At 44.3% G+C, this 26,790-nt stretch overlaps 7 protein-coding genes across 9 annotated transcripts in view; 4 read left to right on the top strand and 3 right to left on the bottom strand.

Moving 5' to 3' along the window:
- LOC126562041 (uncharacterized) overlaps positions 1–26,790 on the bottom strand; it is a 307,548-nt gene that overhangs the window by 75,723 nt on the left and 205,035 nt on the right. The gene's annotated exons all lie outside the window — the stretch shown is intronic.
- Positions 1–26,790, top strand: part of LOC126563385 (histone H4) — a 109,673-nt gene that overhangs the window by 10,299 nt on the left and 72,584 nt on the right. The window lies entirely within an intron of this gene.
- LOC126561654 (hillarin) lies at positions 8,849–21,384 on the top strand. 2 transcript variants are annotated; one of them, XM_050217940.1, is made up of 10 exons: positions 8,849–9,091; positions 16,714–16,858; positions 17,608–17,801; positions 18,870–18,986; positions 19,071–19,816; positions 19,973–20,313; positions 20,383–20,657; positions 20,738–20,851; positions 20,968–21,131; positions 21,198–21,384. In XM_050217940.1, exons 1-10 carry the CDS (start codon positions 8,903–8,905, stop codon positions 21,337–21,339), a joined length of 2,427 nt encoding a protein of 808 aa, XP_050073897.1. In that variant the 5' UTR covers positions 8,849–8,902; the 3' UTR covers positions 21,340–21,384. The 2 variants fall into 2 exon arrangements, with proteins under 2 accessions (XP_050073897.1, XP_050073896.1); XM_050217939.1 differs by having other exon boundaries at positions 19,955–20,313.
- LOC126561491 (transcription elongation factor SPT5) lies at positions 11,453–14,907 on the top strand. Of its 2 annotated transcripts, none has more exons than XM_050217668.1 (2): positions 11,453–11,506; positions 11,581–14,907. In XM_050217668.1, exon 2 carries the CDS (start codon positions 11,631–11,633, stop codon positions 14,901–14,903), a length of 3,273 nt encoding a protein of 1,090 aa, XP_050073625.1. In that variant the 5' UTR covers positions 11,453–11,506; positions 11,581–11,630; the 3' UTR covers positions 14,904–14,907. The 2 variants fall into 2 exon arrangements, with proteins under 2 accessions (XP_050073625.1, XP_050073626.1); XM_050217669.1 differs by having other exon boundaries at positions 11,461–11,517.
- LOC126563071 (uncharacterized) lies at positions 21,587–22,384 on the bottom strand. Its single transcript, XM_050219681.1, has 3 exons — positions 22,302–22,384; positions 21,927–22,242; positions 21,587–21,855 (listed from the first exon to the last, which is right to left on the bottom strand). Exons 1-3 carry the CDS (start codon positions 22,373–22,375, stop codon positions 21,667–21,669), a joined length of 579 nt encoding a protein of 192 aa, XP_050075638.1. The 5' UTR covers positions 22,376–22,384; the 3' UTR covers positions 21,587–21,666.
- Positions 22,658–23,866, top strand: LOC126562801 (lysM and putative peptidoglycan-binding domain-containing protein 4). Its single transcript, XM_050219384.1, has 3 exons — positions 22,658–22,848; positions 22,920–23,091; positions 23,161–23,866. Exons 1-3 carry the CDS (start codon positions 22,835–22,837, stop codon positions 23,782–23,784), a joined length of 810 nt encoding a protein of 269 aa, XP_050075341.1. The 5' UTR covers positions 22,658–22,834; the 3' UTR covers positions 23,785–23,866.
- Positions 24,234–26,618, bottom strand: LOC126561672 (protein inturned). Its single transcript, XM_050217962.1, has one exon. It carries the CDS (start codon positions 26,616–26,618, stop codon positions 24,234–24,236), a length of 2,385 nt encoding a protein of 794 aa, XP_050073919.1.

Here is a 26,790-nt window from a genome sequence, read left to right as displayed (position 1 = left end):
TATTGAAAAGAATGTTGGTAGTGGTTATTAAGGCAAATTTGGAAAATAGGCAAGCAATGAAATAGGAGCGGGAATGAGACTATCGTGTGCTAGCCGATTGAAGTTCAAGTTCAAGCTATTAGATTGGTCTCAGTGCGAAGAAGTTAGATACAGTAAACGTCCTTACAGTTTTATATCACTGAATAGGGACATTCTTTGACCGTAAAATACAGCCTAAACTGTCGAGAAATTCCGATGCTTCATCGCATGGTAGCTATTTTGTTGTGAGTTTCTAGAAACATACGTCTGAATGGTTAAATCATAATATCCCTGACAAGTCCCTGGACATTGTAATACAAAACTTGCCTTCTATGTTTGAGATAAAGTCAGTCCATTTACTCACAAATCATGCTAAGGATCGGCGATAGGGAATAAAAGGTAGGAGAAGCCTCTTTCGGAGAACTTTATTCAATCCATTTACGTTCGGGATAATTTTGACAGTCACCTACGGAGAAAGAAACAAATTTGTTATTGCAAAATTAACCATCGGGGATTTTTTTTGTTTTAGAAATAGTAGCTTACCATATATTTTATTCATTTTATTCAAAATATCCGCCTTCGGTTTCTATTACGGCCTCCACCCGTCTCCGGAACCGGGAACAAGCCCAGGCGACAGTTTCGCGGGGTAGGGCCGCGAAAACGGACCTGATTTTCGCCATCAGCTCCGCCTTGGTGTTGCTGGAGGTTCTGTTGGTGTCCCGTTCCACCGCGCCCCACACGAAATAATCCATTGGATTACGATCCGGGGAGCTGGGAGGCCACACATTCGGCGCGGTGAAGTCGTTGAAATTGGCCGCCAACCACTTTATCGTTTTGGAGGCTGTATGGCACGGAGCGGAATCCTGCTGGAACACGTACGGTCTGCCGTTGGCCACTCTCGTGATCCAAGGCTTTACGACGGTGTCCAGCATGGAAATGTACCCGTCCGCGTTCAGCCTCAGCCCCTGTTCGAAAAAGTGGAGCGGCATCACGTCCCCTTCCGATGACACGCAGGAAGACACCATCACCGTCTGGGGGAACTTGGTTTGCTCTGTGGAACAGCCACCGGTTGTTATGGGTGTTAACCGTGTCGGCAGTCTTCGCGTCCGTCGCGGATCATCATGATGCATGTGATCCGCTTCCACAATGTACTCTTTTTTTTTGCATTTTTTTATCACGGGATGTTTTCGCTGCTTGTTCCGTACACTTTTAGCTGTCGAATGACGTATTGCTTGTTTTCCTATGCCAACTCCATCACGAGTTATAAACAAAAATGTAACTGTCAAAATTATCCCGAACGCCCTGTATTTTGTACCTTAGACGAATTATGAAGTGATTGTCAAAATCTAGAATTAACTCATAATTTGCGAATATTTTTTAGTTGTTTGGCAATCTCGTCTAAGGTCACATTCAAATGATGAAGAAGCGGTAGAATAGTTGTAGGACTTAGATTCTAAAATTCGAATTCTTTGACGTGAATCTAAGGAATAAGGAGTCTACAGAGCCTTCAGTAGCAGTGTTAATTTTACTTTCATCCAAAAATAGTATTTTTTGTAATATGTTTTGGCTTATTTAAATCAAATTTGAGTGGAATTGATCGTGTTAGATTACCATTCCGTGAAGTACAGATTAGAAACCTTAATTCGAATAAATAGCAATGAATTTTCCCTAACCATTTCGCGAACCCAGGTAATTTTCCAATTCACCAACACGTTAAACGTGGCCTTGTTTAAGGTAATTAATAATGAAAAGCAGAAAAACAATCAACTCGATCCTCCTTCGTACCTTATCGATCACGCCAGTTTCGTAATGCGTCCATCACTTCCGCACGTTTCAAGGTGCATCACATCGACACGTTCACTCGGTAAACGTTGTGAACCTCGCAACGTGTGGCGTACCCTTCACCGCGCTCTCCATTCGAATGGAACACGGACATGGAAACAGCATACCAGCGAACGAAATGCATCATCGATGCTTCGTTTACATACCCGATCAGCAGGAGCGCCACTAGGACACGCCGCGTTTCCTACGGTCGCTCTATCCGATCGACGGATTCAATTTCAAGCCAAATTGGCGGGCGCGTAGGTGAAAGCGATGATTCCTGTTATTTGCGTGCCTGAGATTTTGTTCGTTCGTTTTTGCTTCTTTCTTTATTTTGGCAAATACCACATGCAAGATTCGATTTTATTCACCTACAAACACATCACACTCCCCGTTCGCGCGCCTCAGTAGTTGCCTTCTCCTCCTCCCCGATGCCCGTTGAAAACCCGTTTCCACTTTCCACTTACTCGCCGGGTCGTTGCGGGTTGATTAACATTTTCCAACGCTCGATTAGCCAGACCAGGCGGTCTGGTGCTGGTGGTACTGGTGCCCGATGGCCAACGACCGGCCAATGCCAAATGCAAACGAAAGTGAGAATGATCGAAACTATTTTTCAAACCATGTTCATTGATTTCTTTTTCGTGGTATTTGTAGTTTTCGTCTTTTTTTTCCTGCAATCATTTGGTAATGCAAACGAGAGAGGGCCCTCGCTCGTTCACATCGTTCATTGGCAGGTCCAATCATTCACGGTGGATTGGATTGTGTAAACGTACTGCACAAGTTCGGCACATGGCTGTGGCAATCGCAAACGATCGTTTTATTGGCTTGTGTTATCGGGCAACGGTTGGCGATTTATCGCTGCGATGCTGCAAACGCCTATTATCACTGCTCGAAAACTGCCCGATTATTGCTATCATCATCATAATCATCATCATCCGCTCGGGCCCATAACATTGCAACGTTTTGCGAAGTAATTGAATCGCTCGATCGGTGGGCCTGATAGCACAGTTTGGTAAATTACAGCAGCCGCCTTAGATCGCCATAGACCCTCATTAGATTGTGGCCATTTCTTATAGACAGAGGTGTGTTGTTGTTTTTTGTCCGTTTGTTTACACCATTTCTGTACGGCCGGTGGTCAATAAAAATCATCTGTGCGTAAAATGATTAATGAAGATAAAATAGTGTATCCCAATAGCAGCTTCTATTGCTACTGATTTATGCACCTTTTTCTTTCCATTTCTTTCTGGGCGGTATTGTGTTTGTTGTGCCACAACCGTTTGCGTTCATTTATGTTGTGCAACACTCCAATGGGTTGGCAAATTATTGTGGTGTGATGTGATTTCCATTCATCACACCTTCAAGCAATGATCGTGTTTGGTAGTTTGTTTCTTCTGAAATTGAATTTGATTAGTTACCACATCATTCAATATTTAATCGATTATTAATATTACAATTCTAAAGACACTTCAAATTTTAATTATTTTTTTAAAAATAAATCTTGCTAGTAGGAGAGTTTGCTGTAAAGATGTACTATGCTAAAGTTCATCAACTTGTAAACTTTGCAAAAGTTGATGGTTTTAGGAAAAGGTTTCTTTTTTTGGATTAATTAAGAATCGATCGATCGGAACTCGATCGATCGATCGAGTACCGTTCTGTGATACTGATGAAAAAACGGTCAAAATACAATAGAAAATTAAGTAAGATCAATCAAGTTTGTACAAGCATCAATTGAAATATTATTTAATGCTTATAATTCTCAAACTATGATTTGGTCGTTTTTCGAAGTAAAACAAAACAGCGACCAGGGCCAAAAAAACAATTTAGGACCGCTTTTATAGTACATATGATTTTCAAACTGCTGCTTACGATACAGTTCATCAACCTCTGAACCATTCCAGCATTTTTTTTACATCCATAAGTTCATAAATAGAAAAATACGAGGATAAAAAACCTATGAAAAGTTTAAAATAAAAATAAATCTTCAAAAAAGGCTGCTTTTTCTAATATTATCCTGTTTAGCTTGCATAATATTAGATTTTAAAACTGAAAAAAGGAAAAAAGAGATGCCCAAAACTGTACAGAATTTACTATGTTCAACTATCCAAAACTATGCAGAGTTTTTTGAATTTCAAAATTGATTAACCCCTGAACAAACTTGTCATTTTGCAAATAATTTTCAAAAACTTTCATAGTTTTTAAATACATTTCTTTATAGTTTATGGTCTACACCAGAAGAAAGAACAATATTTCACTAAAACTTTTCTACTACAAAATATTCTGATACTCAAGACAGTCTTTGCCCGAAAGAATAGCAAAAAGAGACTAAAAATCTATTTAAATAAATAAATTTATTTATTTATTTATCATTAATTATGACGGTACAATACCGTATTGCCAACACCACTTGGTATGACTAAATTTTATAGACATAATGATAAGGTATTTCCTACTTATTCTATTTTTCTTATTTCTATTATTCTTATTTCTTATTCTAAATAAGTTTTAAATAAAGTTTTAGAAAAAAAAACAATATGTCGATTGGTTGGGAATTGGCCTCACAATATGCTTTATACATTACGTGCAATAATAAGTGATCTTAATCTGTTGTCTGTCTCTTTTAAAATGTTTATGCGTAGATGGATGATGAGAATGTTGATATGGTTATGTTTAGTAGAACTATCGAAAACCACAGGTACAGTGGAGGTCTTATTCTATTGTCGGTAAATGTATTTGTTTTAAGTGGAAATAAATTGAAAATTAAATCGAATCAATCAAATATTCGATCTAAGACATTTCTTATAAGGGATAAGGGATTCTTTGCCTTATCCCGGTCATACTCGGTTAAATAATTTGATGTTGTGTACCTTTTTTTGTAACCTACTACACTTCAAAAGTGTAACCTGTGTGCTTTGTAACCTAAGCACAAAACAAAATCACACTACATCAAAAGCACTACAGACAATGGTCGGTAACTGGACTGAAAATACAGTCCACATAGCCCGAATAGTGCTCGTTAACTGGACTTAAGTTTCTACGGAAAATTTTATTCAAAAAAAGGTTATAAAAACACTGGCAACCCTGTTAAAAGCAGCCCATTTATCAGGCATTTTTCGTATATTTAAAAACGAATGTAAGAGCGAACTCCAAGCAAAACAGCTTCTCGATCGACGGTCCTAAAATTTATTGTTTTCTTTAAGGTAATCTTTTAGGATTTATATTTTAACTCACAAATGCATGTACAATGCATAAGACAAATCAATTTTTTTTGTGATTAGCTGCGGATGGGTTTCGCTTTTCCCAGTCAAAACAAATTACATGCATCTGTTTACTTTTGATAAATGTCCTGTGTGCGACGGCAGCTTATGATTCAACTAATCAAAGCCCCATTAACCGTGATCGTGGCTCGCAGCGAATGGCGATGATCGACACCCAGCGAGCCTAGCCAAACTCGTTACGCTACAGACTCTGCTCTAGGTCCCCTAGAGCATGTGTAAAGTGGACAAAAAGTCACCACACCACACAACCACACGCCAATTGCAGTCGCTAACGATTTTGGGCCTGGGAAAGTACGTCACACGTCGCATGACAACCAACTTCCTGTTTCTTGTTGATCGCGTCGAAAATGGAATGGCGCAGAACCTGTCAGCCCCACGCCCCTCCCCTCTCACATGGGCTAAAGGTGGAAGGCTCGGAAGCAAACTGTGTGTATGGCCTTCTCCGGTATTTGCGGAAGAAAAGCTCTTACTTTCCGTCTTTTGCGTGTGTTTTGTGGACGTCACATTCCAGACGGTGAAAAAGCTCAAACAGGATTACCCACCGAGACGCTAATTGAACAATAGAGGATGTTTGTTGTCATACGATTAACGAGATGCCCCGTGAAATTGCGTATAAAGCTTCTAATTACAATACGCAATGTATAAATCGGGATCAAAACCACCCAGAAGGCCCTCGCGAACAAATGGGCTTTGTGGTGAGTAGAAAAAAAAAGTGTCCGAAGCTAGTAAGAGAGCGAGAGAAGGCCACAGCCACCGTGTGGTTGGTAAACTTTCTCCATTCAGCGCAAAGGTAGGCATTCGGTTGGCCATCGGGAGAGAAAAAGGGCCCAAAACAGAGGGAGTGATAAATTAATGCGAACATCCCTCTCCCCTTGTATCAAGCGTGGAGAGATAGAGAGAAAGGCACAGAGAAAGGCACATTCCGTCTTGTGATGTTGGGAATGTTGGGAGAGTGCTCCAGTACGAAAAGGGGGAGAAAGATACATGCGAGCGATCAAGCAACCCGCCCTTCTTGAAAGGGTGCCCTGAAGATCGTGTACTCATCGCGCCAACGGTTGAAAAGCCCAGCCCAGCAGTCGCGTAGCGTCATCCGAAACCAGCACACACAGCGAGCCTCCCGGGGGTGGAGGCGCCTTTTTGTGTTCCAGCCGAAAGCTCCGAAGCATATATTCTTGCACAATACACACACCTACACACACACCGCGCCTTATCGTTCGCACACACAGTCGCACACCTGAACTGCTTGTGCGCCAAGTGCGCGGAATCTTTGCCACCGCGTCAGAAGCATACCTTCTTAGAGCGAGGGTTTGCCGATTTTTTTTTTTGCGCGAAGAAACTCTTCACTCCGGCTCCAGGTGCCGGAAAAATGGAATGGAGTGAAACGAGTTTTTCAATCATTATGTACAGCAGCAACAAGTAGCCAGCCGCCATCGCAAAGCAGCACCGTGGCTGGACGCGATCGCGAGTGTGTGAGGGAAAGGGACAAGTGAGTGGCAACCGGAGGGAAAGGGGGTGATCGGGTAACTAGGAAACGGACAAAAAAAAAAAAACAGGCAAACAGACAGAGCGCAGATTCGGAACCGAAGAATCTGGGTGGAATCATCGTCCGTTGTACCGGACCTGTCTCCGTTGTCCGGAGACCTGATCTCCGGACGCTCCGGGGAGATCGGCGACTGCGGCGAAGCTTTTTCGGTGCGGTTTCGGGTGGGACGGCAAGCGAAAAGTGAGAAAGTGTACGAAAGTATAAAACCCAAATCCGCTTTAATCGAAAAGCAAACGGCCCGGTTGTGACACGATTTAAAGTGAAACTTTAAATTAACTTCCCCAGCCCCGCTCGAAGCGTCGTCTCGCGCGCCCTTGTTGCGGTGCTGCCTGTGTAGTGCAGTGTGTGTCCAGGGCACGGTTTGCGAAAACAAGCGATTCGCAAATTCCAGTGTTCATCTTTGCGATCGAAAACAAAAAAGCAATAACAAAGCGAATGGCACAGGCGACTACGGTGAGGGTTTATGCGAGCTACCTATTTCGAGTAAGTGTGATGAGAGCAGTGTGTGTATACCGGTTGGGAGATGTGTGGTGTTTAACTAGATTTCGAACCAATTTTAATACGGTGATAGTTTGGGCAGTATCGTCAGGGCACGGGGCACATCCAAAAAAGATAGCCAATTACAATCTTTCGGTGATCGAACGATCTGTAGTCTGTGTTTAGGACACATTCCAATCTTTTTCGTAGTCACTCCCCTAGCTAGTCTAATTCCAACGATCATTCATAAAATCTAACATCCCCAAGTCGCTGGAATGTGATGGCAGTTTGCCGTGCTCTGTCGAAAAGCAATCCGACCGACAATATTACTATAATTCAGTGTGTCTACTAGGTGGCCATTTTCCACGCTGATTCGTTTTCCTAAACCCCTAGCCGTGCCCATCTCGTCGCATTGACAATTGCGTACATCTGATCACTGCCGGTTAACGATCTTCCAGCCATCGTTTGCCATCGTGTGTCGAGCCAGAAAGCAAATCCATCCAAATGCCGGCCAAACATGATGGGCAGGCTGGCAGGCAGGGCTGCGAGGGGATTAAGTGTACAGATTGATTCGATTCGGTTCCGATCCCTCACCGCTAGCGCCATTCCCGATCTGGCTGGCACCTGAGCGAACGGCACGGTCGAACGGAACCCGGCAGATGATGATGATGATGATGGGGATGCGGCCAATGCTGGTGCAGAAGATGTGCGCTAGAGTTTTCCAGAGCGTGAAAATCCCCGAAGAAGGAGAAGAAGGCTGTAGACCGCGTGCGCGTGCCCCTGTTGTGTGCCACGATCGAAAACACAACTGCAACAACCATAACAACAACACCAAACACTCCAATAGCAAAGAAAAAAGACTTTTCTCGTCGTTTTGTGCCTTGCGCGGTCCTCTGCAAAGCCGCTGAGCATCTCTGCATCGCGATCAGATTGGATAATTTACTACGACCACACTAACAGCGAGCAATGGTGGTGGAATGGTGGATAGAATCGAAGCAAACAGTGCTGGCAGTGCATCGCTTGTCCGTTTCGGTGTAGTGGTAGTGTTCGGTCGAAAGTACCGCGACTTGAACGGAGTTCATGTGCATCAACGGAACTATCGGAGAATTGCAATCATTTCATACATTTGGTTTGTTTTTTTTTTGCGCGATTTCGCGACGTGCAACGTGTTTTTCTTCAATGATCGGGTGAAGTGAAAATGAGTTCGACCCGCCAAAAGAACAATCGAACCATTATTACCAAGCGCGGGAAGGTGAAACTGGCTGGATAGTGAAACGGGTCCGGATTTTAATAGTGACGGTTGAATTAGTGACCGTTGCGATTAAAATCCCATTTCGCGAAAATTTTGCTCCAAACAAGTAGTGTTGTGAGAGAATTGTAATATTTTTTTCTCCTTCTGCTTCTTGTGTCTTTTCCTCCGGCCAAGACCAAACAGAGTAGTGGACCGATCGTGTAAGTGAACAAAGTGAAGAAGAAGAAAAAAAAACGAGAGTATCCAAAACGAAAAGACGCTCACCGGCGAAGAAGCGAACAGATTTTGATGTGGAAACAAATTTGGTGCGCGTCCGGCCTGTGTGCGATGATTATTGCGCCCCCAAAGAGATAGTGTCAGTGCAGTGCATCAAAACCGAAGACCGAACAACAAAAAATTAAAGAAATACCAGTGGCAAGCCCCTGTAGCAAAAGGCAGCAGGCAAGAAACCGTTCGAAACGGCGTGTCGATTAATCCATCCATCAGGAATCAGCCGGCAGCAGCAGCAGCAGCATCATGTACCGACCGAATTTCTACGAATCAACGTGCCTCCGGTGCAGCGAAATCGTTTATCAGGTGGATAGGGTGGGCCCGCTGAAAGATTTTACTTTCTTCCACTCCGGATGCTTCAAGTGCAAACGGTGCGGAACCAAGCTGACGCTCAAAACCTACTACAACAACCAGCACAATCAGGATGATAAAGAGGTAAGTTGAATCTTTTTCGATCTGGATCTTACTTTCGCGCCACCACCAAACAGAGAGAGGTGCGCGCTAGTGGGAAAGAAGATTAAAACAAGGAAATGAATTAAATGTGGCTACCGGGTATGCTACACCCATCATGAGCAGTTACCGCATTAAATGAATACCCTAATAGCATCAGCCCGCAAGGTGAACGCTTCCGTTCCATGTGTGGATATGTTGGATATGGTAATTTTTCTTTCGAGTGGCCACGGTGTACTTTATCGGGTGGACGATAAAATGTTCCCGTTTTAATTGTTAAATTATTTCCTTCAAAAGGTATTGCCCAACAGATAATTCTGTGTTGCAAGATGTGTGAAAAGTGCTATCGCGAGAATTAACCTAGTTCCGGTTGCTTATATCATTTATCAAATGGCAAAACTGTCATATAAATGGCTAACAATTGTAAGTATTATAAAACCGACGTCGGTTTAGGTCTTCCTCAAAACTGTTCAAGATGTCCATGAAACCATGTTCGGTTTGCAATAACATCCCAAAGCTCTTCTATCGACATGAACGGACCCAACAATGAGTTTCCTTTCGCATTTCGTCGATAGTGTCTCTCGATTTTAATTTGCAGTACACTCCTTAAGCCATTCTTCCGCTTAACTTATTTTTCTTGGCTTAAAGACCTACTAGGTTATGCCAGTCGTATAATGAATTACTAGATTTTCTAGGTGCAGCATAGTTGGATAGGCAGTCCTCTTTACCATGATTACCATTACAATTGATACCCGTAATTTGATGTGAATTTTATCTGCCATGTGAAAACCCGCGCCACTATCGCCTCGGTCGCTGGACCGCCCAGCTTTTTAATTTCATTTCAACAGCTTTTGTACTAGACGTGACAAGACCACGCGCTGCACCATGCTGGTCATCGAATGGCTTATATGAGTTATTGCCCGATAGAGAGTCCTCACTGCGGTGAAACGAACCGGACGAAATCTCGGTTCACTGGATAACATACACATATTCTTTGTAGTCCCAGCTTCGTCCTTTGTGATAGGTGTTTTCAGTGAAGAATTAATTGCGGAACTTGGCAGCTCCTAAATTGGTTTTCTTACCGACGTATAAAACCCATTCGAGGTGTCTTCCTGTATGCAAGACTGGCAATTCAGCAAACGGGTTAACTGCTGTTCTAAGCTACTTAAATGCTTACAAAGTGTTACGAGTGTTGGTGAAAACAGTTGAACTTTGTGGAAGTTTTTTGATAACCGGTTATAACCACGAAGGTTTTATTCAGCATCTTCTCCTTATTGAATATTTAGGAATGAGGGAACATTTAGGATGAGGGTCAGTTCTAGACCTTTGGTCCTTCTGAGAGGAAGACTAGCGTTATTGGTAACTTTGACCCAACTAACCGCATAATTTGTGCACTCATTTTCACTTAATATTCTTTTTTAAACATTATCTTATCAAACACTCCGCTGATGAATACGCTTGACGAAAAGCGTTTGTAACATATGAAAAAACGAAAAAATCATACATATTTTACAGTTTGTCGCTTGAAGACTGCTTAAGAGCTGATTAAAAGTGTTTAGAAATTTGATTCTGTTTAATTACTTCAAACTTTTTGCTTGATTGATTTGCCTGCTTCAGAAACTGTTGGGTCTCTCGAATTATTCACATTTTCAACAAAATGTGCCGACCCGTAGTTTCATGTGTCTTTCTCCATGGTATAAATACGGTTGAACATCGGTTGCGAACAGAAGTTTTTACACTTCGGATGTAAGCTTATTGTCACATGGCTGTAGCCAATATATATTTCTACATATAATTTTCTAAAGGTTAATCCTTTATAAAGCGCGAGAGTATACGATATCACTAAAAATTTGAATGCTAAAACCATTGCACAAAAATTATTTGGTTAGCTGAATAACAGCTCTTTTAAAGTATCCGAAGAGGTTCAAGCAAAATTGTTACTTGGGTTCAATTAATATAAAAAGGTAGTGATGGACAGGTAGCTCGATGGCTGAGAATTAAATATTACAAAGTGTTATTGTATAGCAATTGCTTGTATTGCGAAAGATAAATTAAACAAACTAAATAAGAGTGCAAATTCGAGAATACGTTTAATAACTTACGTGTTGAATAATCGTATTCGAACGATACATGTTTCATCAATTCAAAAATGAACAGAATAGATGATTTTCAAAAAAATGGCAAAAAAATGGATTATAGTAATATACATAATTTGTTGAGTATCGCTAATATTTTATATACAATTTTTCTGACGTTTTGAATTAAATTTTGTTACTTGGGTGGGTATCAATCGGAACACAAACGTCTCGGAGCGGATTCACTCGTTTGGAACGGAACGAACCCTAGCCCGGAGCGTACGTCACCAAAATGGTGTGAAGAAAACAACGCAACATCAACACGGTGCGAATGGTGTAAATTTTAGTTAAAACTAGTAGAATTAGTGGTGTAATCCGTTGAATTATCTTTGCCAATAGCTTGATAGACAACATTCATCACCAGCAGCGTGAATACGTTCGTCGGCAACATGTCGGACAGTGGTAGCGGCTCAGATGCTGACAGTGTGGCATCTAATCGTTCTCGCAAGAGCGGTGGCTCGAACCGCTCGGTGTCGCGTTCGGTATCGCGGTCACCCCAGCGTTCCCGGTCACCATCGACATCGCAATCGGACAACGAGCGGCCAAGAAAGAAGCAGCGTAAAGACCGACGCCGTCTAGACGACGAAGACGATGACGATGATGAGGAAGAGGTGGAAGACGAGCAGGAACCGGAAGGCGAAGATCTTGACTCGGAAGAGTACGACGAGGAGGAGGAAGACGATGACAGGCGTGGGGGCCGCAAGAAGAAGAAAAAACCGGACCGCTTCGGTGGTTTCATCATCGATGAGGCCGAAGTGGACGACGAGGTGGACGAGGATGATGAGTGGGAAGATGGAGCGCAGGAGATGGGCATCGTGAGCAATGAAATCGAAGAGGTGGGTCAAACGGCTCGCGAAATCGAAAACAGACGCCGCGGGACGAATCTGTGGGATTCGCACAAGGAGGATGAGCTGGCCGAATACTTGAAGCGCAAGTATGCGGATGCTTCCGTGGCCCGGCGCCAGTTCGGGGACGGTGGGGAGGAAATGTCGGACGAAATCACGCAACAAACGCTGCTGCCCGGCATCAAAGATCCCAACCTGTGGATGGTCAAATGTCGCATTGGGGAGGAAAAGGCAACCGCCCTGCTGTTGATGCGTAAGTTCCTGACGTACCAGAACACGGATCAACCGATGCAGATCAAATCGGTCGTAGCGCCGGAAAGCGTCAAGGGCTACATCTACATCGAAGCGTACAAGCAAGCTCACGTAAAGTCTGCGATCAATAATGTTGGCAATCTGCGTGTCGGCATCTGGAAGCAGGAGATGGTCCCGATCAAGGATATGACCGACATCCTGAAGGTGGTTAAGGAGCAGACGGGACTGAAACCGAAGCAATGGGTGCGACTGAAGCGCGGTATCTACAAGGACGACATTGCACAGGTGGACTACGTTGATCTGGCCCAAAACCAGGTACATCTGAAGCTGCTTCCACGTATCGACTATACGCGGCTTCGCGGTGCACTGCGTGCCACACAGACCGAGGAAAGTACCGATGCCAAACGCAAAAAACGACGTCCGGCTGCGAAATCGTTCGATCCGGAAGCAATCCGTGCAATCGGCGGCGAACTGACGTCGGATGGTGATTTTCTGATCTTCGAAGGCAATCGCTACTCGCGCAAAGGGTTCCTTTACAAAGCCTTCACTATGTCCGCCGTGCTGGCGGATGGTGTGAAGCCTACGCTTGCCGAGCTGGAGCGGTTCGAGGAGCAACCGGAGGAGATCAACATTGAGCTGGCCGTTTCCTCCAAGGAAGACCCGATAACGGGACACTCCTTCTCGATGGGTGATAACGTGGAGGTGTGTGTGGGAGATCTGATGAATTTGCAGGCGAAAATTATCGCGATCGACGGTTCGTTGATAACGGTAATGCCCAAACATGAGGAGCTGAGGGATCCGCTCATCTTTAAGGCTGCCGAATTGCGCAAGTATTTCAAAACGGGTGACCACGTGAAGGTGCTTGCCGGTCGGTACGAGGGTGAGACGGGTCTGATCGTACGGGTGGAACCGTCGCGAATTGTGCTGGTGTCCGATTTGACGATGCACGAGCTGGAAGTGTTGCCGCGCGATCTGCAAATCTGTACCGATATGGCGACCGGTGTGGATTCGCTCGGCATATACCAGTGGGGCGATTTGGTGCAGCTAGACGCACAAACGGTCGGCGTTATCGTACGCTTGGAGCGCGAAAATTTCCACGTGCTGGGCATGCATGGCAAGGTGATCGAATGTAAACCAACGGCACTGCAGAAACGTCGCGAAAATCGAAACACGATCGCACTGGACTCGGATCAGAATCAGATCCGAAGGAAGGACATCGTGAAGGTGATGGAAGGTCCGCACACTGGGCGTGATGGAGAAATTAAGCATCTGTATCGTAATCTGGCTTTCCTTCACTCAAGGATGTACACGGAAAATGGAGGCATTTTCGTAGTCAAAACGCGCCATGTGCAACTTGCCGGAGGTAACAAGAATCCGATGCAAAACAGTAACCCGATGATGTCACCGTTCGGTGGAATCATGTCGCCCCGCATCCATTCTCCAATGCATCCATCCGGCGGTCGGGGTGGTGGTGGCGGTGGTCCGAACCGTGGAGGGCGTGGAGGAGGGCGCGGTGGAGCACGTGTTTCGCGCGATCGTGAGATATTGGGTCGAACGATACGTATTACCGGTGGACCGTACAAGGGTGCGGTTGGCATTGTGAAGGATGCGACGGAAACGACGGCTCGTGTGGAGCTTCATTCGTCTTGTCAAACGATCTCGGTCGATCGGAATCACATCACGGTTGTGGACGGAGGCGCAACCAAGGCAGGCAGCGTTTCGTCGTACATGCGCACACCGAGCCGCACGCCGGCCAGCAGCTACGGTGCACAGACACCAGTCTATTCCGGCTCCAAGACACCGCTGCATGGTTCGCAGACACCGCAGTACGATCCGGGCAGCCGTACTCCGTACGGTTCGATGACACCGTCGCACGATGGTTCGATGACACCGCGCCATGGTGCGTGGGATCCGACCGTATCGAACACACCGGCACGTTCGAACGATTTCGATTTCATGGAGGAACCGTCACCGTCCCCCGGCTACAATCCAAGCACTCCCGGGTACCAGATCAACACACCGTATGCACCGCATACGCCTGGCAATATGTTCAATTCTGAAAATTACAGCCCATATCAGGCTAGTCCGAATCCAAGCCCTTCACCGTACCAGGTCGGTGGGTACATTGGCACACCTTCGCCGAGCGCTTACTCACCCGCCACACCGGGTGCTCCGGCTTCGCCGTACAACCCACAGACACCCGGCGCCGGGCTTGATCCACAGTTGGGCGATTGGTTTACAACTGACATCGAGGTGACGATCAGGAGCCACGGTGATTCCGATCTCAGTGGACAGACCGGTATCATTCGCACGGTGAACAATGGTGATTGTGTCGTGTTTCTGCCGGAAGAGGACCACTGCGTGACTGTGCCACTGTCCAATCTACAGCCGGTACTACCGGTACCGGGCGAGAAGTTTAAAGTGATTGTTGGCGAGGAGCGTGAAACGGTCGGTGAATTTATCGACATGTCTGGCAGCAACGAGGCGGTGGTCATGATGAACGGCCAATCGACGCTCATTCCGATGAACTATATGGCCCGCTACCGGGAACCGACGAAGAACTAACGTGTAGGAATGTTGATTGTTTTTAGTGCGGCCAATATGCAACGACTAGTAGTATGCGCCATTTACTCTGTAGGAGCTCTGTATTCGAACAAAAGTGGACGTGCGGGGCAGTATGGGAGGGTCTCAATGGTAATTTCATTTTTCAACAATCGTTTCCCTTTTTATGATTTAATAGAAATAAAAAAGAACTATTTAAATGACGTTTGATAATTGTACACGTACGTGCGCCCCTTAACGCATTATATTCCACTCAAATGGACATATTGCTTATCTCAAATAAAGAAAAGTAATGCATTATTTGTTCAATGGTCTCGCTGTTCAGTAAACGATATTCCGAAATGTAATAAATAAATATAGAAATTTATCTTAATACTGACACCTATTCCCGGACCTGGACGGATGGAGAACGCAATAATCAATTCTACTGTTTTAGCCTTTACGATCCGTTGCTGTTCCATCGGTACCGCACAACAATTAAACCTGGCAATTTAAGGCAAGATTTCCCAAACTAAAACTCGTATTGCTCGCAGCGGCAGGTAGTTTGGATTCTTTTTGATAGACAAACAAGAGATTTTCACAAGGAACGACAGCCGCTCATTTTGAATGGATGGTATATAAACCCAACATGTTCTTCCCCATTAGGATGAATACTCAGATCCATTTATTAAAGATTGAGAACGATAAAGTCTCCAAGATATAATTCTTGGATATTAATATATCTGCTTCCAGATCTAGCCCAGCTGCTGAAATCTTTGAAAAGTAAGATCATTTTATGGATCATAAAGATCGGCATTGTAGTGGCTCCGCGCTTTTCCTTCCACAAATACGGGGCCAACAATCCTTCTGAGCTGCTACCTTTGTTGTTTTGTTCAGCAGTAAGATGCTTTCAAAACACGAAACAATTAGATTAAGATGTCAGGATGTGTTTGACTATATCTCTTTTTTTAACACAGAGTGAAAAAACTCATAGTATGATCTAATATTGCAGTTCGTTGACTTTTTCATCTTCTTCTGGGCTTTACAACCTCTAATGACTTACAAGACTCTTGCTGATACCACGTAGTTGAATAGTCAGTCCTGCCGGTCCTGCCATTTGAAGCCTTTTATTAGGACCCCATTTCGCATGGGATCTGACTATTTTCGTCAAAGCTGGTAATCAGATCCAAATCATTCGACAGCATGTTAAATGGATGGCTGGCACCCAGTGTCATTGTATGAAAGAATGTCTGGTGAATGTCTAATTGTATTCGTGTTTCTAATAAAATAGTTAAATCATTTCACACGTTCGATTCACTTGCTTTACTTTGGTGCAAACTTGCTTTGGCCCCAGATTACATCAGTACGCATCTACTTTACATAAATTAACATCAATCTGACCGTAGTACGATCGATCGCTACTCCCGCCTGGAGTGTATATGTTGCATCCAATTATATAATACTGGTCGGACCCTTGCACTAATTAGCTCGGCCAAATGCGTTCAATTACCTCATAACTTCCGGTAGTTGTTGTTCGTCTCATAACATTCTCCTGCATCAAGAAGTGCAGTATACTCAACCGGCGATCGGTGCAGTGACTTCAATGCTCAGACACGCCTTTGGAGGGCGCGTGTTGTGTGCATTTCGTGACCGGTAGTAAACACAGTCTTCAACTATTACCGCACACCGTTACAGCGGGTTCATTATTTTGAAAAAAAGACTTATTTTACTTACCATAAATTTGTAGATAACTTAGAATTAAACAAATTAACATCAGGTCTCTGTCCCCAAACTAAAACTTAAACTTGTTCCAATTTTCCTTTTTCTTTGACAGGTTTACTGCTGTTCACACGTACCCAAAAGTGGTCCTGGCCATTTCGATCAAACATCGGTAGGCATCCGGCAGGCACTAAACGTACCGAAAAGCACCAACTATGTGAACGAACAAATCCGGGGTCATCGTAACGACAGCATCGATGGTACGTATGGCGCGAACAAACACCCGCGCTTTAAAACATGTAAAACGAATTTCCAACCTGCCTGCCCAACACGAACCCGATCAAAAGCCTTCGGAACCGCCCTTTTGAAGGGTGCGAAATAACGCGAAACAGCTTTCCGCCGACCGGATTTCGGTTCGGATCGCTGGAAACTATTCAGGTGGAAAATTGCTTGAAAACGAAAGCTTTCCACTGTGTTTTCGGGGCGATATGATCACAATTTCGTGTGATTTTCTTTTTCCCGCTAGCCAGCCTGGTGCTTCAAAAGGCGCGCGAGTGTGTATTTTAACGCGGTTAATGTGCGCTTCCGTTCCTTGTGCGCTTGTTATTGACGACAGCAACATTAAACTATGCTTAGCCAATAGACCGAAACGGAAGCACAATATGTGTGTGTGTGTGTATGTGTGTTGCTTTTATGCTTTGGTGCGTTTTCCTCTGGTGTACTTTTATGTACAACAATTCCAATTCCGTTCGCCTCGTTTGCTTGATGCCATCCCGCCTAAGAGCATGGATGATCGATGCATACTTTCTCGTAATGTGCATCAAAAGCTCATCAAAACGATGAACCGCGCTTCTCGGTCGTTCGTCCATCTCGTTCCGGACATTCACTAATTAAATAAAAATCTTTACCAATTCTGCAACTGGTGGCGGACAGCCTGTGTGAAGCACTGGTCATGTTTTTGGTCTCAGTTAAAGACTGCTTCTTATTTTCTTTTTTTTTTTGCTTCCAGGGCAACAGAGACTAGGCACACCAAATGGGTACAACAATGGTGGCAGAGAAGGCAATACGCCACCGCAAAATGATCCCGATTACAAGTATGGGCGGTTTGATGCGAGTGCGCTGCACATAGCGCACGCCCTTAAGCAGACAGAAATTCAGAAAGCGTACGATAAGCCACGCGAAAAACCGATCGATTACTATTTGGTAAGTGTCCTTTCATGAAAGTGAAAAAAGGGAGAGAGATAACGTTTGCATTAAAAGAATTAGATAAACTTTGGACGGAGACAACAAAAAATCTACAATAAATAATTCAATGAATTCAATTTTTCTTAAAGTTCACGTTCAAACAGCATTCTAAAAAATACTGTAATTAGGTCCTCTGGCGGCTTTATGGCAATTACAGGCACCTTATCTATGGATGTGGGGAAAGTAAATGGAAGCATTTTTGCAGCCGTGACGAGGGCTTCGACGATCAAGTGATACTCCACTTTTACTACAAAATGTTTAAGGACCTTTTCCTTTGATATAGGCTTGTCAAATTAATTCTATTGATGGTTGCTGATGGGAGTTTCGCCATTGCTCGGCTTGGCCTAAGAGCTCAATTATATTTTTAGTGAGAGTCCATGTGTCAGAAACGCTTGTAAGTACCGGGACTAACAATGTTCTATATAGTCCCTGCTTCGTTCGTCGCGACAGGTATTTTGAGCAAAACAGTTTCCTCAGACAGCCAGCACCAGGTCTAACGTGTATCTCAACATCAATGCTTTTGTTTGTGTTGACTTTTGACCCAAGATATGTGAAGTTTCGGACCTTTTCTTACGTGTAAATCAGGATTTTTTAGCAGGGCCGCTGCTGATGCCACCATCAATTTGGCTTTTGCCTCATTAACCTCCAACCCAAGGGTTTTCGCCATCAGCTCATATAAGTTTCCGCTACGTAGGAGAGCCATCAAACAATTATGTCTATGTCATCAGAGTATGCCAGGATGTGGATTGACTTGTACAAAATGGTCCACGAAATTTCCACCTCCGAGTCGAGGATGGCCCTCTATAGCGCTAGGTTGAAGAGTACAGGATAACCCATCTTCTTGGCGTAGACCCTTGGTGGCATTCACCATCACCATGGCATGAGGAGTACTATTTTTACATATTTGGGTAGATCGTCGGCAAAACGACCCAGTTTTAAAGCATACGTTATTACGTCTCTTTCAATATAGACTTATTAAGTTGTATCAACATCGGCAAATTTATATATTAATCAATTCTTTTTTAGGCACGAGATGAGCAAGCGAAACTTGAAATGAAACATCGAAAAGAGGAAGATGATCTGTACAGAAAATTTGCCCGCAAAAGAGAGGAGGAAGATCGGCGGATGCAAAGCGAAATTCAGGTTAGTATTTTTTCCGTAAAAGTATTACATCTATGAGCCATCTTATTTTATCTTATCCTTGGACCATTCTCTTGCGTCTTACAGGATGAATGGGAGCGAGAACTGCAGCGATTAGCACACAAATTTGAAAAGGAGCTTACCACAAGCAGACGATCGCGCGAAGATCAAAGCATACTAACGCTCAAGCACGAGCAGCAGAAGGAAGATTTGGAAAAGAATATGACCATCCGGAAGACGAAAAAGAAGGAAAGCCTCACGCGAAAGTTGCTCGAACACGAGCGTTCCGAAACGGCGGCCCTGGTTGATCGACAGTCGAGCGAAATGTTGGAGCTGATCAGCGTTCGACGCAGCGAGTACATGCAAAGCGAAAGCATATTCCTGGACGATGACATTAACGAAACGGTGGTCGCCATGGAGTATCCACTGGTCGCACCGAAACCGGCACCACCCGCCCTGAGCAAATTCCAGGTGTATAATGATCCAGTTGAGTTCACGGACGTGGATCAGATCGCTATCACCGTTGCGCAGGAGGATCAGAAAACGTTCACGGACTTGGTGCGACAGTTGGTGGGCCGTTGCACTTCCGACATCGAAAAGGCCCGGACCATATTCCGATGGATTACGGTGAAGAACCTAAACACGATGACGTTCGACGATAATCTGCGAGGTGACACACCGATGGGATTGCTGCGGGGTATTAAATACGGCACGGAGAGTTACCACGTGCTGTTTAAGCGCTTGTGCAGCTACGCTGGGCTGCACTGTGTGGTGATAAAAGGTTATTCCAAGAGTGCTGGTTACCAACCGGGAGTGAAATTCCAAGATTCAAGGTAAGCTAGGATCTCTCGAAGAGCATTCGTTTCGTTGGAGGGTGGGTGATTGGATTTGGTTGACCAAGGACGGTCACACGAACGGAGTTTCTATGACACTCTTCGTTTAATGTCAAGTTTGTTTTTTGCACTCTTTAGTCATCCGAAAAATTCCAGATTCCGCAACTCCTGGAACGCCGTCTACGTGGCGGGTGCGTGGCGCTTTGTGCAGTGTAACTGGGGCGCACGACATTTGGTTAACGCGAAGGAAGCGCCCAAGACGGGCAAGGGCAAAAATGATAGCTTGCGGTACGAGTACGACGATCACTACTTCCTGACCGATCCGCGGGAGTTTATCTACGAGTTCTTCCCGTTGCAAGAGGAGTGGCAACTGCTGAAGCGACCCATCACGCTGACGGAATTTGAAAATTTGCCGTTCGTACGATCGTTGTTCTTCCGCTATGGGCTACACTTTGCCGATGATGGATACGGGGCCGTTGTGTACACGGATGATACTGGTAAGGTTTGAAAGGATATCGCTTATTCAACGTGGAATCGGTTTTTATAACAGTTATTCTTCTTAATAGGGGCGGCCACTGTTCGGATAGCTATGCCGTCCAATATGCAAGGATGCCTGATATTCCACTACAACCTCAAGTTCTACGACAGCGATGAGGATTCGTTCGACGGTGTGTCGCTTAAACGGTTCGTCATGCAATCTGTCATCAGTAATGTGGTTGCTTTTCGGGTACATGCGCCATGTTCTGGTGCGTTTCTGCTCGACATTTTTGCCAACGCTGTAACGCCCCAGGAGTACTTAACTGGGGAACCGATGAAGTTCAAAAGTGTGTGCAAATTTAAGGTCAGTCAAAATCACAATTTGTCTAACACCCGGTCTTGTCATAATGACTAATATTGTGTGTGTGCTTTTTTTTTGTTTAGATTTGTTGCGAAGAGTTGCAGACCGTTATGGTGCCCTTGCCAGATTGTGCCAGCGGTGAATGGGGCCCTACGAAAGCGACCAGACTGTTCGGTCTAATACCGATTACTCATCCGGTACGATTGGCTCTTTCTGATATGATAATTGATCTTTTGATAATTATTGATTTTGAAATTATTGATCGAATTGTGATCTTTTTTAAACTGTTCTAAATTTTCTTCCATTCTTGCAGGAACCACTCATCTTTGCCGGACGGTCGATCGAACTTCAATTCCGCATGTCGCGACCGCTAACGGACTTTATGGCGACACTGCACAAAAACGGTATCGAGGAAAAGAAACTTTCGAAATATGTTCAACAATCGATCATTGATGATATGATCACATTTAACATCAGGTATTGCCAGCGAATTGCACACAAGCATGATCGAGAGCTATAACTTAAATGCCTTCTTACTTGCAGCTTTCCCGAGGAAGGACAGTACGGGCTCGATATTTACACCCGGGAGGTTGGATCGGTATCGCACAACAACAATTCCTCCACCGAAAAGCATCTACTCACGCACTGCTGCAAATATCTGATCAACTCATCTAAGCGGAACTAAGGTTGGAACAACGGAAAGACGCATGCGACGATACTAACCAATTAGCTTTTTTGCGGAAATTACCATTTAATGCTGATACAACCCCGTACTATTCTTAACGCTGAAAGAGTCTTGCACTGTAAATATTGACCTAAGGTCACAGTCCTCCTCGTAACGATCCTTAACCTCCTGGAGTCATCAAGAAAAAGCGCTATCGAAAAAAAAACGAAAATTGTAACGAATTGTTGTATGTTTTACCTCTAAACCCTAATGTGTACTTTTAGTTTAATTGTGTTTTCTTTTAAACAATAAACTTGTTACAAATTTATCCTACCTGAAGTGGTTTGCTTAAGATGCGTCCGTCTTCCGAATACCATTAAACAAATCAACATTTACCAGCTGGTCGAGCTCTTTCTGGTGGGCACGGATGGAATCGAACGTTTTCTGCTCGTTTGCTATTTGCTGCAGTAGGTGGTTCCGTTGCGTCTGCATTGTTTGGTATTTGGCCCGCATTGTCTCTATCAGGTAAATGAGTTCCTGCAACATTCCAAAACACATGAAGCATTCGAACAATTCAATTTCTTTATCTTATATGACGATAACATTACCTCAGTTCGTTCCTTTTGAAATCCCAGCTGATATTGGTAAAATTTTAGTGATGTTTTCAGCTTGTTTACCACAAGCGGCCGTATCTGCTCGCTGACCGGTTTCCCCGTAGGACGCCACATTTTGCCCACCTTCCCTTGCGCCTTTTGCGTCAACTTTTCCAACAGCTCGACATTGTTATCGATGTCCGTTTCATCCCATAGTCGGTTTACCTTCGCTAGCAGCGCTTCCTGAAACCCGTTGCGGAATTCCTGTACCGCCAGGTTGTAGTCATCTTCGTTGGCGAAAAACGGTTTGAACTCGTCGAACCGTTCAGCACTGGAAGATAATTTCAATTACCGGGTTGAAAATGAATGTTTGTGCAGGGAAATAGTCACCTTATTCCCTGTACCAATGCGGCATATGCAGCAATAAATTGTTGTTTTGTGCTAACTTTACTAGTTTCCTCCATTTCTGTGCAAAACAAACTTTGAATGCTATCCGTTTTTAACGGCTGTCAAACGAGTGACCATGGTGTATGGTTTTGAGGTGTAGTTGAAGAGCAAATTTTTAGATGATCTAATTTTGCTAGAAATATTTAGCAATATGATTTCCACAGTTTCTTGAAGAAACAATAAAATTATTAGAATGCTTGATTGCAATTGCACAATTTTTATAAAATGATTCACGTGTAAAAAGCAAATATTTATTTTAAATTATCTGTACAAACCTTATGCTACATATCCCCCTCCCTTTGACATTTACACGCTGACGAGTATTGTTGATGTCCGCGGGCAAAAGAAAAAGAAATTTACCTTTTGGAAAGTTTGTTTGTATTATCGCAGCTGTAACACGTCCGCGATCCTTTCGGAATCGATGAAAGGAAGATGAAAGTCCTGTCCCAACACCTCACCAAAACAATCTTCACAAAATGAAGCGCATGCGGTAAGGATGGTTAAAGTCACGATGCATCAGCAGTTCGTTTGATCGCCCTGTTTCACGATCTTCCTTTTCAGGGTCAAAGCAGAACCGAGCAGTAATCATGTTTACGTGGAGGAACCGTACACGACGGACTATTCCGATTTCCCACCGGCGCAACAAAAATCGCCCCCCATAGAACGATGGCTGGAGGCGCAAATACTGCCGGGTGATACGCTACAAGCCATTGCGCTTCGATTCAACTGTTCGGTATAGTTTGCCAGCATGCTCTCTGAAAGTGTGAATGTGCCAACCGTGTTTTTGCTCTACCTTTTGCAGATACCACAGCTGAAAAAGTTGAACAAGATTGATAAGGACAACGAAATCTATGCACGCAACGTGATACGCGTTCCGGTGACACCTCACTCGATTCTGCTGGAAACATTGCCGCGTGTGCACACGAGCGGTAACAGCAGTCCGAAAAACATCACAAACACTCCACCGAACGTGGACCATGTTCCGGCGGGCACGTCGAAAGCTACGCTCGACGAGAAACTCATTCTTGCCGCCGTTAGCAACGCATCTATTCAACCGAGCAGCAGTGCAGCAACACAGTTTCCTAAAAAGTCTTCCGGCAAACAGCACAGGGATCTTAGCGCGCGATCGAACGAAATAGAGCTGGAAGAGCTGCACGGTGAGGCGGACGGACTAGCGAGCCAACCGTTGCTGCTGAGCGGTGAATATGACGATAGTATTCCGCAACCGCGCTCGCTCCGGTTGCCGGCAAACGATTTTTCGTGCAATGGAAGCGATTGTGATATTTCCTGGATTTGTTTGCTCGTCTTTATCCTAGCGCTTTGCTTTGCAATTCCACTTATTTATGTAGTGTATGTGGCGGAACACATAGACAAATATCATCACGATAGTTTTAATCACATTAACAATCACAGCTCCAAACTGTGACCACCAGAAGACCCGGGAAGGCATTACAAAGTATGTTTGTGTGCATTTTTTTTAAAGTATCTTATCTGTAAAAGGTATTCTGTGTGTCGTAGCTAGGCGGAGAACCAGGACGATAACTATCGAATTGTTTATTGCGGAGCGGTGTCAAACATCTGTAAAGAAGTGTGCCTTTTGCAACTGTTGATTAGCTCTTTAAATAAAATGATATTTTCTTCAGTAAACCAATTCCAATATTTATTAGCTTTCTTTATTGATGCGTGTCTCGCTATGGAGACCCGGCTTTTTATAAATTAAGTGTAAAATAGGACATTAAATGTGTTAAGACACTATTTCTTATATTACTACGAGAAAGTTTGTAAATGCAAAAAAAATCAGTCCTTGTTTGTTGCGTAAAATGGAAGGCTCGGATTGGATTGTTAAATAGCTTACACACTAACACCAGTAACTGTCTATCCGGCACAAGTAAGACAGATTCTAAAGGCTAATTCAACCATATTTTGTGGCGCATCAGCCCGATGACAAACATACAGCTCCTTGTCCGGACTGTGGAACAGTCGGCCAACAACCCAAAACTCAACCCGCTCGCCAGATCCATGATCTTTCGGTACGGACAGCAACATACCTTGCTCCTTGATTGCAACCAGCGATCGTTGTGTGTTCAACTTGCTCGATTCTCGCGCCAGAAGGTTACGAAACTTTTTTGTATTTTCAAAAGTTGCATGAATAAGCGTGCAGGTTTTGCGGAACAGATTCATTACGATGTCATTCTTCACGTTAGCGCTATTGATCGTGGGCGCAAGGAAGTAGCCATCGCCAACCTCGAGCTGGACGTAATAGAACAACAGATTGTCCAACCCTGTCGTAAGTTGCGTTGGAATGAGCTCCGAAAATTCTTTACAACGGTTCTCTGATAAATCCGTAATGTCAAAACTGCTGCTACGCTGGCTACTGTCCATACTTTGACCCCAATCGGAATCATCATCATCGTCCGGTTCCGGATTTAGTTCCTCCCGGATGGTTTGGTTCTTGATCGAGCTGGATGCGTTTGATTCCTCGTCGTGACTTCGAATCTGTTGCGCCGTACGGTCTTCGTGCGGTGTTTGATCGTTAGCCTGCTTGCCTACGTTCGTTGGAATGCACTGCGGACGTCTGTTTGAGTCAATCCAGATGCGTATAAGATTTTCAATGCCCGTCGATTTAAAGTAACTCAGCATGTCTTGTATTTCATCGACGTACCGGGAAAACGATTTATTATGGGTCGTATCAATCGGCACTTCGAGCACAACCACCATCAGCAGATTGCCGATCGACACAAGCATAAGATAGGCGTCGTTTTTCTCGTGAAACCCATCCTCACAGTACTGCTTCGGGTAAAACTTTCTCCAGATGGCCATATTCTTCACATCCGTTGTGGTAAGAATTTCGAATACGCCCAGATTTTTTAACATCGTCTCAATGTCCATCATATACTCACCGCTCAAATGAGTACATATCAAATGCTGCTTGTAGTACAGTGCACAGCCGATCACGGTCAGCAAACAGAACAGATCGACAAAATCATCATTCCAATTGCGATAATCCATCGCTTCCAGTTCGCCGAGCGCATCATCTATACGAAGCTGTATTTCTTTAGGCAGCGGAACGAAATGTGCCTGCGGGAAAGTTTTCTCAAACTTATCACAATTTCTGTTCGCTTTGATCGAGTGACGGATCATTTCGCACAGCTGCATCAGCTCGGTTTGCTGCTCGATCGGTCTATTAAACATGATGGTGCCGCTCCGATACAGAGCGTTTAAAAATCGACAAATCTGTTCACTTTTCTGCTTAACAGCAAATACCGATGAGTATTTTGAGCTGAACCCTAGCAGCAGTATTCCATCGTCCAGCACGGTGTAGGTCGTGTAGTAAAGAACATTCTTGATCTTCAGATTCGTCATTATCGACTGCTGGTTGAACGATTGATTGAAAATGGAATGCAACGTCACGAAGCTTCCTCGGGAGTTGAACAGGTAATTGTTTTCCCGGGTTGGGTAGCAAAACTTCACATCCAGCTCGTCGTTCTGCGTGTATTCCTTGGAGATGTAGATCATGCTAAAGATCAGATCGTTATTGCTCATGGATTGTATGTCCTCTTTGTCGAACAGTGTTTCCTGACTTTGGATCAAATCCATCAAGTTGGTTATCTTGATCTCAATCGCATTGCTGATGTCTGGTTCGATCATTTCAAAAAAGGAAATTTTTATAATCGTCGGTATCTTTGTCGAACCTTCGAGCAGCGATTCGAAATTGTCCACCGTAACCTGCTCGGTATCGATGGACTTTATCCAATCTTTCGACTTTACCAGCTTTCCCTTGGCAAACACCGAATAATCTTTGATCTTGTCGACCATCAGTTTCCGGCCATCCGGAAACAGACTCGTGGTAAGCCCTAGGATAGTTTCGGTCAGTGGCAAAACTTCCTTCAGCGGCACATTTTTCTTCGGCGCAATACTGATGATCACGTCCTTCTGTATACCGTTGATGTGTTCCTTTTTCGTCGTATCGATGACGCTAACACGGAACAGCTTATGTTTGCCCTTGTCCTTCTGGCCGAAACGCGACAGGATGCTTTCCTTCTTCCGGATCGATAGCCGTCGATATTCGTTGCGAAAAAACAGATCATCATCGAAGACGGCAGGCTTTGCGTGGCACACAAGATCGAACTTGACAAAGAACAGGGAATTGTTGGCGATGTACTGGCCCCATTCGTGTGATCGCGAATCACAGCTACTATCGCTACAGTCGGACGATGCGTTCGATTGATCGTCAGTCCATACTTGAGATTCTTCGTTCATTGTAAAGCGACCCTATTGTAGTGCGCGCTTTTAAGAAGAATTACATTTAATAAAAAAGGGAACACAAAAATTGTACGGCTTTTTGGTGTGTAGAATGTAACTGGAGATTGTTGATATCGGGAGTTGTTGACACGATCGATGTTCGATGAACAAGGTTCTTAGAGAGAGGTGT

This window comes from Anopheles maculipalpis, chromosome 3RL, assembly GCF_943734695.1.
Source record: "Anopheles maculipalpis chromosome 3RL, idAnoMacuDA_375_x, whole genome shotgun sequence".
Classification (NCBI taxonomy): domain Eukaryota; kingdom Metazoa; phylum Arthropoda; class Insecta; order Diptera; family Culicidae; genus Anopheles; species Anopheles maculipalpis.
This window is presented reverse-complemented; position numbering and strand designations above follow the sequence as displayed.